The 14,742-nt window shown below is 37.3% G+C and overlaps 1 protein-coding gene across 1 annotated transcript; it reads right to left on the bottom strand.

Moving 5' to 3' along the window:
- Positions 1-4,484: 4,484 nt before the first annotated feature.
- On the bottom strand, positions 4,485-6,298 carry LOC117191276. Its single transcript, XM_033396186.1, has 2 exons — positions 4,984-6,298; positions 4,485-4,913 (listed from the first exon to the last, which is right to left on the bottom strand). Exons 1-2 carry the CDS (start codon positions 6,064-6,066, stop codon positions 4,884-4,886), a joined length of 1,113 nt encoding a protein of 370 aa, XP_033252077.1. The 5' UTR covers positions 6,067-6,298; the 3' UTR covers positions 4,485-4,883.
- Positions 6,299-14,742: the final 8,444 nt, after the last annotated feature.

The raw sequence follows: 14,742 nt of genomic DNA, 5'->3' as shown, positions 1-14,742 counted from the left end.
AAAGATTAAGCCATGCATGTCTAAGTACACACGAATTAAAAGTGAAATCGCAAAAGGCTCATTATATCAGTTATGGTTCCTTAGATCGTTAACAGTTACTTGGATAACTGTGGTAATTCTAGAGCTAATACATGCAATTAAAACACGGACCTTAAGGGACGTGTCTTTTATTAGGATAAACCAAGCGATCGCAAGATCGTTATATTGGTTGAACTCTAGATAACATGCAGATCGTATGGTCTTGTGTGGTATGCACATAATGTCTAGTGGTGGATTATCGGCAAATTAATAAAAAAACTTCTAGCTGATAAATATCCATTACCTAGAATAGAAGAATATTATATCAATTAGGAAGGGCGAAATATTTTTCGTGTCTAGACCTTATGTCTGGATTCCATCAAATAGAACTAGAAACAAATCTAGAAATATAACATCATTTTCTACGAGCACTGGTCATATCGCTTCACGCGATTACCCTATGGTCTAAAAGTAGCCCAAATTCATTTATGAGAATGATGCAACTTGCTTTTTCTGGTCTAGAACCATCGCAAGCATTTCTTTACATGGACGATTTATTTGTTATAGGCTGTTCTGAACAGCATATGTTCAAAAACCTTACGAGTATATTTGAATTTTGTAGAAACACCAACCTTAAATTAAACCCAGAGAAATGTTCATTCTTTATGCACGAAGTAACATTCCTCGGCCATAAATGTACAGACCATGTCATCCTTCCGGATGATAAAAATAGGATGTTATTAAAAAACTATCCAACTCCAACAGACGCAGATAGTGCACGACGTTTCGTCGCCTTTTGTAACTATTACAGAAGATTCATTAATAATTTTCGCACAATACTCACGCAATTTGACAAGATTGTGCAAGAAAAATGTCCAATTCCAATGGACTAAAGAATGTGAAGAATCATTTAATTATCTAAAGAAAGCATTAACGAAGCCAACATTATTGCAATATCCTGATTTTAGCAAAGAATTTTGCATAACCACAGATGCAAGTAAATATTGTAGGCCGTCTAACCCGGGAATTGTAGTGACCAATATCGGTGCGTGAGTGAACTGTATAGGTATAAAAACACAAACCCGGTGATTTAATGTAACTCTTTTTTATTAGCTGCGCGTCCGTCTCTCACAATCGCCATTTACAAAGTGCACTCACTCTCTTCTCGATGTTTCTTATCCGATATCTCCCTATTGGTATTTCCCACCGAGTGTAATCGATGGTGCGGTAAATACCAATGCGCGCTGTATGCTATTTTAAATACTAGTTGAATGCCTCACTAATTATTACCTTGCTACAATTCGGCCATCCTGACCGGAGTGCTCTGAACTCCTTACATTTAATTTAGTTTCTAGATAGGTTGATTTATTACAGTTGGGTGTGGTTTACTCTTAATATTCTAAGTTTACGTGTTACAATCATTTTCTTCATTTTGATTCCCTGTGACATTTGCATTATTACCTTTTCAATCCACGGCTTCATATTTGCCACCGCCCAAACTCCTTTATACGGATCCTTGATTGTTGAAACCCCTCTACATCTTCTAGCAAATACCTATCATTTTTTAACACCTTTGATATCTTATAAGGTCCTTTGAACTTCGGGATAAGCTTTTTAGACACCCCTGTATGAGTGTCGAAATTTCTCACCATAACTAGATCATTATCTACGTACACGTGTGGCTCCCTTCGCTTTGAATTTGTTGCTTGTTTGTTATAAGACTGTATTTTTTCCTGATGAGTGCTGCTACTGCTCTAATCTTTTCTATATCCTTGTTGCCCGCTGTTCGGTTAGTTCGTCTAGATGATCTTTTAGTAAATCTGAAACCTTTCCTTTTTGTACGACCCCAAACAACATTCTGCTCGGGTGTTCATTAATTGTTCTTTGAATTGTGTTGTTCATCGCGTGTTCTACTGTTTCCACTACCATATCCCAATGTAATCCTTTTTCCGGGTCAACAAGCTTTGCAATCATGGGTCCCAAACTTCTGTTCACCCTTTCTACCTGCCCGTTGGCCTGTGGCGACCCTGTTGCTATCTTTACGTGTTTAACATTGCTCTGTTCTAAGAATTCTTCAAACTCTTTTGACGTGAAACAGCTTCCTCTGTCTGACACAATGCATCTGGGTCTACTGTAAGCTCGGAAATAATCTTTCATTGCAATTACTGCTTCCTTTGTGCTAGTGGTTTTGGTCGTATAAAGTCTTACGAATTTGGTGAACGCGTCTATTACTACTAAAACATGTTTGTTGGCCCTGCCTTTGTCGACTGGCCCGAAATGGTCGATATGTACTACCTCGAATGGTCCTGACCCTTTTGGTATGTTGTGTAAAAACCCTTCCTCTTTTCCGTGTTTTGCTGAGTACGCTATGCATTTTAGACAGTTTTCAATGTGTCGCTTGGCTTTATACCTTACGTTTGAGATCCAGTAGCTTTTCGATATAGCGTCGGTCATCTTGTCTATACCGACGTGCCCTAGTTCATCGTGGTACTTATAGAGTACGTGGCCTTCCATTTCCTCGGGTACGCAGAATAGGATAGTATTGTTATCTTTTTTCCTGTATATTATTCCGTTTCTCATCTCATAATGTTTGTGTTCTGATTTCTGTAACGTTTCTCTCAGCTCCATCAGTTTGTTATCTCTGTTTTGGCATATAATTAAATTTTCTTCAAAGGTGTTTGTGTCTACCGTGAGTATCTGAACGGCTCTGCTTAGCGCATCTACGTGTTGCATTCTACTTCCTGACCTGTGTTCTAACTTGTAGTCATAATTTTGTAACTCTAACGCCCAGCGGGCAATGCGTGGATTGAGTTCTTTTTTGTTTAGAGTCATAGTTAGCGCGTTGCAGTCTGTCACTATTTTGAAGGGTATGCCTTGCACGTATACTCTAAACCGTTGTAGTGCATAAATTATCGCTAGTGTCTCCAGTTCAAAGCTGTGGTATTTTGCTTCGGTAATTGTTGTCCGCTTGGAGAAATAAAACACCGGGTGCATTCTGCCATCACCCTTCTTCTGCATTAGAATTGACCCGAAACCTAACGAACTTGCATCGCAATGTAATTCTGTCGGATCTCTGGGATTGTAAAGTGCCAAGATCGGTGCTTCCAACAAATTACTTTTGAGTTGTTCGAAACATTCTAGTTCTACGATACCGAATTCAAACTTCCTGTCTTTTTTGACCAAATCATAAAGGGGCTTAGCTTTCGTAGAAAAATCTTTTACGAACCGTCTAAAGTAAGAACATAACCCTAAGAAACTCTGCACTTCGTTCGTTTTCGTGGGGACTGGGAACCCTTTTACTGCCTGTAATCCCTTCGTATCTGGTTTAATTCCGTTACCCGATATGGAATAGCCCAGGTACTTAACTTCTGACTGTAAGAATTCGCATTTATCAATCCTTAATTCAAGTTTATTCTCTACCAATCGTCTCATCACTTCTTGTAAAATTTCCATGTGACTATCACTATCTTTTGTTGCTACCATAATATCGTCCATGTATATTATAACTTTGTCTTCCTTTACCATATCTGCAAAAATGTTGTTTGTGAATCTTTGAAACACCGCCGATGCATTTCGTAACCCGAACGGCATCCTCAACCATTCGTATTGTCCCATGGGGGTCGTGAACGATGTGTATTTAACTGAATCTTTATGCATAAATACGTGGAAGTATCCATTCTTCAGGTCTAACTTGGTGAAAAGTCTTTTCCCTGACAGTTTATCTAGTAGGTCGTCTATCAGAGGTGTTGGGTAATTGTCCTTTATCATACCTTTATTAAGTGTGCGATAATCGACGCACAGTCTCAACTCTCCCGAATTCTTTTTTACCAGTACTATAGGCGAAACGTATTCTGACTCACTGGTTCTGATGTAACCTTTTTCTGTGTATTCGTCTATCATTTTCTGTACTTGGGCTTTTTCGCTATACGACAGTCTTCTAGGTGGGCAATGAAACGGTTTTTCGTGTTCGAAATTCAACTTCATTTCCCACTTGGTTTGTGGTAAGTTTGGTCTTTCTGCGTTTACATACGCTGTCCTAAACATGTATTTAAGTCGTCCTGCGAGTTCTTGGCTACAATCTGTCCCTACTTTCAACTCCCAGTCGTTTTCTTTGTCTGGATACTGGCTTGGTAGTTCGTTGAAATTGGTTTTTACGCTCTCGCAGGTATCGCTGTCTTCCAGACACTCAACCATTGCAGAACACTCATTTTCTACCTTGCCTCCACTTTCTACTTCATGCTTATTCTCTTTATCACCCTCATCTTTAACTTCACATTCATATTCTCCTAAACACTCATTCTCTATTTTCCACTCATTTTTTTCTAAACACTCATTTTCTCCTAAACACTCATTTTCTTCTAAACACTCATTTTCTCCTAAACACTCATTTTCTTCTAAACACTCATTTTTTTCTAAACACTCATTTTCTCCTAAACACTCATTTTTTTCTAAACACTCATTTTTTGTTTCACACTCGTTTTTTGTCTCACTCTCCTTCTCCTTGCAAATGTCACTTACAATTTTAAATTTGCATAAATTCATAAAATCCCTACCTAACACAGCCTCATAGCCCATCGACTCGTCTGCCACTACTAGTAATTCAAAGTTGATTCGATTTTTGTTAATAATTACAAAACTGGGTATTTTACCAAAGATGTTAAGTTTGCTATTATTTAGTCCAACATAAGCGTAATCCGCATTTTTATTCAAAATAAATTCAATTTCTCTGTTTTTCTTGTCTTTGTTAAACTTATATAAACTTAAATCATCTTCTTTGATTTCGTTCGAACTTAATCGTGAGCGCTCTTCCACTTTATTTAGGTTATTTTCCGACTGGTGCTCTAGACACGATAACTTCATAAAACTTATTGGGCTCCCTGAGTCGATGAGGCAATTTAAGGACAAGCATTTGTTATTGTAATTGCTAATGTATATATTAAATTTGTATATATAATCGTTATGTACCTTGTACTTCTTTTCGTCACAGTGTGACACCTGGTGACTCATGCTGCCGCATCCGTAGCACGCTCCTCTTTCGCGCTTGGGCTTGCGGCACTCCCCTGCCACGTGGCCCAAAGAGTTGCAGTTGTAGCAGCGAATGGGTGTTGGCGAGGCTCCAGTGTTTGCCCCTTCAGTTGAACCGTACTTCTTTGGCAGCATGATCTTCTCGAACGCCTTGAGTAGTTGATATGGAGCGCCAAAGCACTGCATGTGGGCTTGCCTACGCAGGCCTACATCTGGGATACCTTCGATGACTCCGTCAATAAACTCCTCGTCGTCAATGACTATGCGGGATGCCAGCGACACTTTGGCGTTGAAGTACATCGAGAACTCCTCGCCACGTGCCCATGAACGGGACTCGAACTTGCGACGGAGCAACAGTTTGCTTTCCTTGTGATGGCAAGTGTCTTCCATGACGTTCAACAATTGATCGATTGGCAGCGACATGTGCTCCGGACTCGAATGCAGCCACACCAATGCTTTGTCCTTAAGCTTCGACATTAGCAGCATTAGTAGCTTCTCATCCTTCAGTTTGTTCACTTTTGCGACGGCCTTAAACTGCGCGATCCAAGTTGTGACGTCATCGTTGTTTCCAGAAATGTTGCCATGATATGTTGGCAACATGTCTTTGGCGGCATTTAGCAACATGACGCCAGCGTCATTGCTGGCGGCTGGTGTTGTGTTCTCTCCTCTCCCTTCCTTCTCCCTCTCGCTCTGCAGCTTCAGCAGCTCGATTTGCAGTTTTAACATTTCAACCTCTGCTCGATATTCGCCATGGTTGTTGTTGTGCCCAGGCGCTTGCGGTGCTTTTTCGTTCTTCTCTTTGCGTTCGCTCTTCGTCGAGTCTTGATCTGCGGCCGCCTCATCTTCCCTCTCGTTCTCGCATGTTTCGGCTGCCGGTGGTCCCTGTCCCCGCAGCTCTACTGGTATTTCGTTAAGTCTCGCTGCCATGGCAGCTTTGCTTCCACCTTTTGGTAGATTGAGGGACTCCAGCCATTCGCGCAGCTGGGCGGCCGAGAACTCCTCCGTGCCGACCAAGTCCGACATGTTTTTTTTCAGCGATGGCGTCTTCGACGGACGAGATAATAAAAATTTTCGCTATTTTTCACTGGCGGCGATTGATCGTATCCCACTTCTGAAATTGTAGGCCGTCTAACCCGGGAATTGTAGTGACCAATATCGGTGCGTGAGTGAACTGTATAGGTATAAAAACACAAACCCGGTGATTTAATGTAACTCTTTTTTATTAGCTGCGCGTCCGTCTCTCACAATCGCCATTTACAAAGTGCACTCACTCTCTTCTCGATGTTTCTTATCCGATATCTCCCTATTGGTATTTCCCACCGAGTGTATCGATGGTGCGGTAAATACCAATGCGCGCTGTATGCTATTTTAAATACTAGTTGAATGCCTCACTAATTATTACCTTGCTACAATATGCATGTGGAGCAGTACTGTCACAGGAATTCCACGGTACGCAACTACGAATTGCATACGCATCAAGATCCTTCACACAGGGAGAAAGCAATAAATCGTCTACCGAACAAGAGTTAGCAGCAATACACTGGGCAATAAAACACTTCAGACCCTATATCTATGGAAGGCATTTCTTAGTAAAAACAGATCATAGACCACTAGTATATTTATTTTCAATAAAGAATCTTACTTCAAAGCTGACAAGAATGAGACTAGACTTAGAAGAGTATCAATTTATAGTTGGTTTTCTCAAGGGGAAGGATAATCACGATGCAGATGCATTATCTCGCATAAACGTAAAAGATTTAACTGAAATAAACAGAAATATATTGATGGTACAAACAAGATCATTAAAAAAAAAGGAAAACAACTGCGCAGATGAAAAAATTAAAATGCATGAAAAAATATATGAGCCAAATGTCTACGAAGTCGTTAGCAATAGCGACGTAAAGAAATTTGTAAAAATAAAAATGAATAATTTCAAGTGTTTACTCAAAAGAAAAAACCAAATCATTTCACAAATTTCAGCTAAAGATTTATATTCTAATGAAAAATTCGATTTAGATCAATTTTTTCAGAAACTTATTTCAGAAGCCGGGATAAACAAAATCATTAACTTACAAATGCCACCAAGTGAACAAATTTTCGAATATGTCACTTTAAATGAATTTAAAAATAAGGGCAATAAAAATTTACATAATATACGAATAGCGCTATTACAAAAGGTGACACAAGTAGACAAAAATGACGAAAGTCAAATTAATGCAATCCTGTTAAAATATCACAACGATACAATAAAATGAGGCCATACAGGGATTACGCGTACCCTATTAAAAATAAAGAAATTATACCATTGGCCCAAAATGACACAAACTATTAAAAAATATGTAAAAACGTGTTTAGACTGCCAAAGAGCTAAGACTACAACACATACAAAAGCCCTAATGATTATAACAAACACCCCAAACACAGCTTTTGACACTGTTTTAATAGATACTAGATGGTCCTACCATTACCTCGAACAGAGAATGGTAACTATTACTCAATAACTATAATATGCGATCTCAAAAAGTATCTAGTTGCAATACCAATACAAGACAAAAGCGCAAAAACAGTAGCTAAAGCAATATTTGAATTGTTTATACTAAAGTACGGTCCTATGAAGACGTTCATAACAGACATGGGTACAGAGTATAACAATTCACTTATTAATGACAACAGCACACCACCATCAAACTTTAGGAACAGTACGAATACATTCGTTCTTATCTCTCAATTGAGAAAGATGATTGGGACGAATGGTTGAACTATTTCACATATTGTTTTAATACTACTCCATCAACAGTACACGACTACTGTCCGTATGAACTTATTTATGGCAGATTACCTAGACAGTTCACGGAATTTAATACTTCAACGAAGATAGATCCTATAATAGATGATTATGCAAAAGAGTTTAAATTTAAATTACAGTTAGCGTATAACAGAGAAATATCAATGATAGAAATAGAAAAACAAAAACGTAAAATAGAATATGATAAAAAAGTTAATGACTTAAAGTTAGAAGTAGGAGATTTAGTATTACTCAAAAACGACTCGGGTCCTAAATTAGATAATCAGTACTTAGGACCCTATGAAGTAATAAAAATAGAAGAAAGAAACAATATCATAATAGACGTAAACAACAAGAAACCACAGACAGTTAATAAAAATAGGCTAAAGTTATTCAAAAAAAAAAAAAAAAAACAAAAAAAACAAAAAAAAAATTAAAAATATATAAACACCAATATAGTGACATATCCATAATTCCCCACATTCCATACACATTATGTTTATGTACAATTCATCCACCCCATCCACACAAGTAACAGGACCCCACTCAAGAATCAATAACTGTTTCTTCCCATACTCCAAGCTAGGGCCCCCATAATATAAACAATGGACCACATTGTTTCATCAACATTAGAATCACGCCACTCTCGAGAAATCGATTCTTTAGAATCACGCCACTCATGAGGACCAATCAAAGCTAGACATAAAACCAAGGAGTATCACATTCCTAGCTCCGTCATGTAATGCAACACCGATCGCCAGCAGTGGATGCCTTTCATCAAAGCCGACGCATCCCCAAATATCGATCCAGGCACGTTCGCCACCGACACGAAGATGCAGCCGAGGAAAGCAACGCCCGAAGCCAGAGTCGGGAGTTCCAAGAGAAGGGCTCATGGAAACTAGCCAGCAGCAGAGAGATCAGTTCCGTTTGAGACAAGCAGACGTAAAGTTAAGTCGGGGAATTCAACCAATCTTGTGACATAAAGAAATTAAGTACTAAAAATAAAATCTTTTTTAAAAACTAAATTTCGAGTTGCGGATATTTAACTGGCGCAGTCGGTAGGATTTCGTTTAAAATTAACTCCTATATTTCGGTAATGGTCAGCTTGTGTAATTTCTAATTACTGTGATCACGTAATCCCGGAATCGTTAATAAAATTGTGAAATCCGCCAAAGAACCTATGTGTTACGAGCACATACGATTTGCAAAACTAAAATTAAGTGAACTGAAGTAAGCGGAGATAGTGATCCACCAAGAACAGTGAAACACTAAATACAAAATCAAAAAACTTACAAGTGAACCAAAATAAAGTTAAAAACTACTGAAAACAAAACAAAACCCAATCAACACCAACAACATGGCGTTACCACCACTATCATTGAGCGAAATCCACTTGAACCAGGCACTGCTGTCGATCAGACAAATACCTGCCTATGACTGTTCATCTGGACAGCTAAGCTCATTTATCAAACGAATCGAATATGTATGCGAATTATATCCAACTGAAGATCTTCGCCAACAAAGGATCCTATTTGGAGCGACCGAGATCCAACTGTCAGGAGAGGCACAACGCAAATCGCAAATGATACAACCCAACACGTGGCTCGAACTGAAGACGGCGCTGATCAACGAGTTCAAAAATCACACACCATATGAAGAACTCTTACGACAACTATACACCACCAGATTCAACGGCAGTCTTCGTAAGTTTATAGAAGAATTAGAGATAAAAGCATTATTAATAAACAATAAGCTAAACTTAGAAAACATACCAGAAAATAATGTCATTTATAAAAACGCTTTGAGCAACACAATTAAAGATGTTGTTCAGGCCAGCCGTAAACAATTTCCGCGCACTGTGCCAACTCCGTGCGCCCCGGTCCCAACTCGCTCTCGCGCGCTCGGAGGGGCGCTCGGATCCACAATCCACGATCCACACGGCGCTCACGGCAGAAAAAGCACCATAAGGCATAGAGTTAAGCAGTTACGATTTCACCCCCGCTTCAGACGGCCGATCTACCGCGCGACCGTCCAACCAAATACACACATAATTATATATATACCACTAAACATAACGGTTTTCAATTCTTATGACGGCTACCGCAATTGCGGTGTGGGAGAGTTAAGCTTCGATCCGCCCCACTACAAACATTGGTCCTTCGAGCCGGATCTTCGCCTTCCCATAAGGAGAAGCTCACCCCAGCCAGCATCGGCGGATCGCTCCAAGTTCAAGATAAGTAATCTTCGATTGTGCCTAACAACAGTGCAGTGATTTTGTGCGAGTTTTCCATCCCAGTCCGAGTTCCCGTGGCATATGTACATGCATGTGTATGTATTTATTTCTCGCTCTAGCTCAAAATTAAACCATACTTCGTTCTGCCAACGGTTGTGGCTTCCTACTTCTCCAAAAGTTTAATTTGATCCAAGCTAACTCCTGCGTTCAGCTTCCGATCCAGTGTAAATAATATTCTTACCTCTCCAGCTACCAGCTGAGCTTTCGTTGCTAACATACATACATACATACATGTATGTACACATCGCAACGCAATCCAAGCGGCTGGCAACAAACATAAAGGCATATTCTTGCAATTATTTTTGTGGTTTATTCCGTGCATGCTCAACGTTCCATAGTTTGTCGGTTTTATAAGGAAATAAAATAACAAATCACTGCGCCTCCTTATATAACTAATTATACTGCCAACAAAATAACGATCCATACATACTGCACATACATATGTAAATTAAAAAACTGCGGTAGCGGATTGTGTTTTTAAAAAGTTTTTATTTTACTTCTAACTTCACTGATATAGATTTAAGTAGAGGGTCACAAAGGATTCCGGACAAAGGGTTTGCGCGATCTTAATTTTTAGCTCGACTTTGCGGTGTCGCTTCTGGATCAAGACTGACTTGAACTTTCTGATCTTTGCATCGTTGATCCCTTTCGGGAATAGTTTTTCTATAAACATTTCAATTGATTTCGCCATCCCGAGTATTGGATTTCGTCATCCAAAGAGAGAACTGTAAAATGCCTAAAGTGCAGGATCTGCAGAAAGCCGGGAGTGAGATTGTTTATGAGAAGCCGGGTGTGGGCAAACATTGGTTTTCCATTTAGGCGAGTGTCAAAGATTGGGATTGCGGCGGGAGCCCTTGAGATTGTACATCTTAGAAATCAATTAGGCGGAGGCCCAAGATTGAAATTGTTTTCGTTTTGGAAAGCCAAAGATTGTTTACAACTCGTATAAGAGCTCAATAGAATTGGGTACGTTACCTCCCCCCATTCTTAAATGTTTCGTCCCGATACATTTTGAAGTTCTGATAGAGCTCTTATTTCTTCTGACAGGATTTGAATGTTGCTTTCCACTATTTCTTCTGACGGTATTCTTATTGATTTAATAAGTACAAATTTGGTTAATTTATAGCCGAAGTAAAATAACATTATCAATATCAAAATTATTAAGAATAATGTTGTTAATGGTAAGGCCGTATTACCTAATGTTATAAGCGGATTTAAAATATTAACACTATCAAAAGAAAATTGCTTATCATTCGATTGTATATAATCAACTAATTCAAAATCGCTATATCTATGATGCGATATATATCTTAGAATTTTACCCTTATCATTTATGTGGGTTATATTATTTATTACAATTGTGTTGTTGAATATAAGGAGATACGATCCTAACAAAGTAGTATTGTCTACGATATTTTTGCCTGAAACTAATATGGCACCATCCTGAATGATGTCTATTTCTTTGTTTTTTTCCCTTTTGTTAGTGCAGTTGTCTTTAAAGCCATTAAGTAAATTGGTGAAACAGGTCTTCTTTAAATTTATTTGTGCGTAATTGTTAAAAGTTTCACTTTTAAAATTATTCGTTAAATAGTATTTCTCCTTACATTCACAAACTTTTTCACTTATAACTAACATTCCATCATTTTGTGAGATGGCTCTTGCATGGTAAAACTTGCAAATATCTTTAATTTGAGGATATTTTATGTAAATGATTATTAAATCAGCATTTCGAATTATTTTAACCGTTGCAATGTCCAGCAGATCAGACAGTTCAACAGGATGTTTTTCATGCTTATAAATGTCCTCTATTTCGTTTATATTTAAAATTTTTGTATTGAAAATGTTTACTTTTAAGAGGGTTATGGTATCAACTAAATTTAGTAGGTCAAAAGTTATTAATTTTAAACGACGCTTTCTCAGTATCGTTTCTTCATTGAAGATGAAATTTTTTAATGAATTTGATAGCAATTCAATTTCTTTGAAAAATTTGGAATTTATTACAAATTGTTTATTATTATTTTCAGTTAATTCATTTACTTTATTTTGTATTTTCAAAAAGTCGTCATGAAAATATTTAATATTTGATGTTATCTTTATGTATAATTCTGTTTCTATTGTTGATTATAATTTTATTCGGTCGATTTTCCTTAACTACCTGCTTTTTGTATCGGGATTGAAGTTTATTTCTTTCCCCGAATTTCTTTTCATAAACTATTTCTCCTATTTTATAATCTTTTTCTCTTCTATCTTTGTTATGTAGCTTAAGCATTTTGGTCTGAGCTTCCTTAAGTAATATTGGATTATGCTTGTGTTCTATTTTGTTATACAATATGTCATATGGCATTTGATTGGTCGTTGAATGTATCGTCAGGTTATATTTCAGTGCCGCCCTTATTATTATTTCTGAATAATCTGTTAGATTTAGTTCATCCTTGATGCACCGCGCTATTTCTGTTAGTGTGGAATGTACCCTTTCTACCTGACCATTTGAGGTGCTGTGTCTGGGATCAGCATAATAAATAGTTAAGTTACTTCTTTGTATGAATGATCTAAATTGTGCTGAAGTAAAGCTTGGTTCGTTGTCAGTCATTAAAGATGTTGCTAACGGAAAGTGTTGCAAAATTTCCATTACCTTATTTTCAATGTTTAATTTACTTTTAATTTCCTTGACCATCAAGTGAATGTTAGGTTTTGGGCATAGTATATGTCTAAGTGTAATTGATCTCCTTCTTTTGCTGGAATGGGAGCTTCCCCAATTGGAATTTTTACAGGGTGTCTGTGATATTTGTTTTTGTTACAGATCTCACAATTTTTTATATATTCTTTTAATTTTTTGTGCAGGTTTGGCCAATAATACAGCTTAGTTATTTGTTTGTAAATTTCGTCTAGTCCTCTATGGGCTCTGCAATGTGTTTCTTCTATAATTATAGCTTTATCTTCTGAATTTACTACATCTTGGAGGAACTTTTTCGTGAAGAGAAATTTATTTATGAAGTTTTCCTTTAGCTTATTTTGGATAAGGTATAAATCTTCTAAAGTGCAGTGTATTCCTGTGGTTAAGTGAGGCTGAATAAATTCTTTTAAAATGATTAACAGATTGTCTACCGTATCAAATTCAATAATATGTCGGGAATTTTCATAAACTCTTACTAACTCATGAACTGTGAATCTCCCTTGCGCTAATAGTAGCTGCTGTTTAAATTGGTTTAGAGGCTTGCTAGTCTCTTGAATGACGTTTTCAAAACTACTCTCTGCTGAATGCTGAGTATTTATGTCTGATTCTGATTCTGTCTGGTCGACATCACTATCTGTCATATGATTTATTTTAATCCGAGATAAAGCGTCCGCTACTACGTTAGTTGAGCCTGGCTTATAAATGATTTTTGGTGTGAAACTTTCTATGAAGTAATACCAACGTTTCATTTCAACATTTGGATTTTTTTGCGACATTGCAAAGGACAAAGGTTGGTGATCTGTATGTATTTCAATTCCACTCACTCCGTATAAATAATTTCGCAAATTTTTTAATGCCCATACAATAGCTAATAATTCCTTTTTATTAGTAGCATATAATTGCTCGGTTTTACTTAAAGTTTTAGAAATAAATGTTATGGGATTCCCATCTTGCGACAAAACTGCACCTATTGCTATGTCCGATGCATCTGTGGTTAATGTGCATTTTTTATTGTAATCTGGTTGTACTAATTCAATATGTGCTATTAAACTGTCCTTTAAATTATTAAATGCTCCCATTGCTGGTTCATCCAGCTGTATTAATGTTTTCTTGGATGCCCTTCGTGAAACTTTCCCATTTACTCCATTCAGATATTTTGTTAATGGTTTGGCAATTGTAGCATAATTTCGGACAAATTTTCTGTAATACCCTGTTAGTCCTAAGAAGCTACGTAGCTCTCTGATATTTTTAGGAATTGGATAGTTTTGTATTGTGGAAATTTTGTCTGGATCTGTTTTAATGATATTTTGGGAAACAATGTATCCCAGAAATTTTGTTTCCAATTGAAAGAATTTAGACTTCTCTAGGGAAATTTTCATATTAGAGTTTTGCAATATCTGTATTATATGAATAAGATCTTTATAATGTTGTTCTATAGTTTTTGAAAATATTATTATATCGTCCATATAGACGTGACAAGTTTTCCCAACTTGTTCTCTAAGTATATCGTCCATTGCCCTTTGGAAAATTCTGGGAGCGTTCGTCAATCCCATAGGCATTCTTAGAAATTCATATTTGCCGTTATTTATGGAAAAAGATGTTTTTTCAATATCTGATTCCCTCATTAAAATCTGATAGAAACCTGACGCTAAATCAATGGCCGAGAAATACTTTGCCTTACCTAAATTGGCAAGGATTACTGAAGGATCTTGCATAGGGTATCTATCCGGTATGGTGTTTTCATTAAGTTTCTTAAAGTCTATTACTAATCTATGTTTAGGAGTTCCGTCCTCATTTACTCCCTTCTTTGGTACTACTATTACCGGTGAATTATATGGGCTTTTACTAGGTCTGATTATACCTTCATCTAACATTTTACTTATTTCGTTATTAACGAAATCGTTAACCGAATAAGCGTATGGATACTGCTTGCCATATACCGGTCTA

The sequence above is a fragment of the Drosophila miranda genome (assembly GCF_003369915.1).
Source record: "Drosophila miranda strain MSH22 chromosome Y unlocalized genomic scaffold, D.miranda_PacBio2.1 Contig_Y1_pilon, whole genome shotgun sequence".
NCBI classification, from domain to species: Eukaryota; Metazoa; Arthropoda; class Insecta; order Diptera; family Drosophilidae; genus Drosophila; species Drosophila miranda.
This window is presented reverse-complemented; position numbering and strand designations above follow the sequence as displayed.

Bases quoted from the DNA above. Each gene is read 5' to 3' on its own strand.
- LOC117191276 (XM_033396186.1), bottom strand. From the start codon at position 6,066: ATGTCGGACTTGGTCGGCACGGAGGAGTTCTCGGCCGCCCAGCTGCGC. The intron at 4,914-4,983 runs GTACATAACGAT...GCTTGTCCTTAA, and splicing joins GTGACGAAAAGAAGTACAAG to ATTGCCTCATCGACTCAGGG.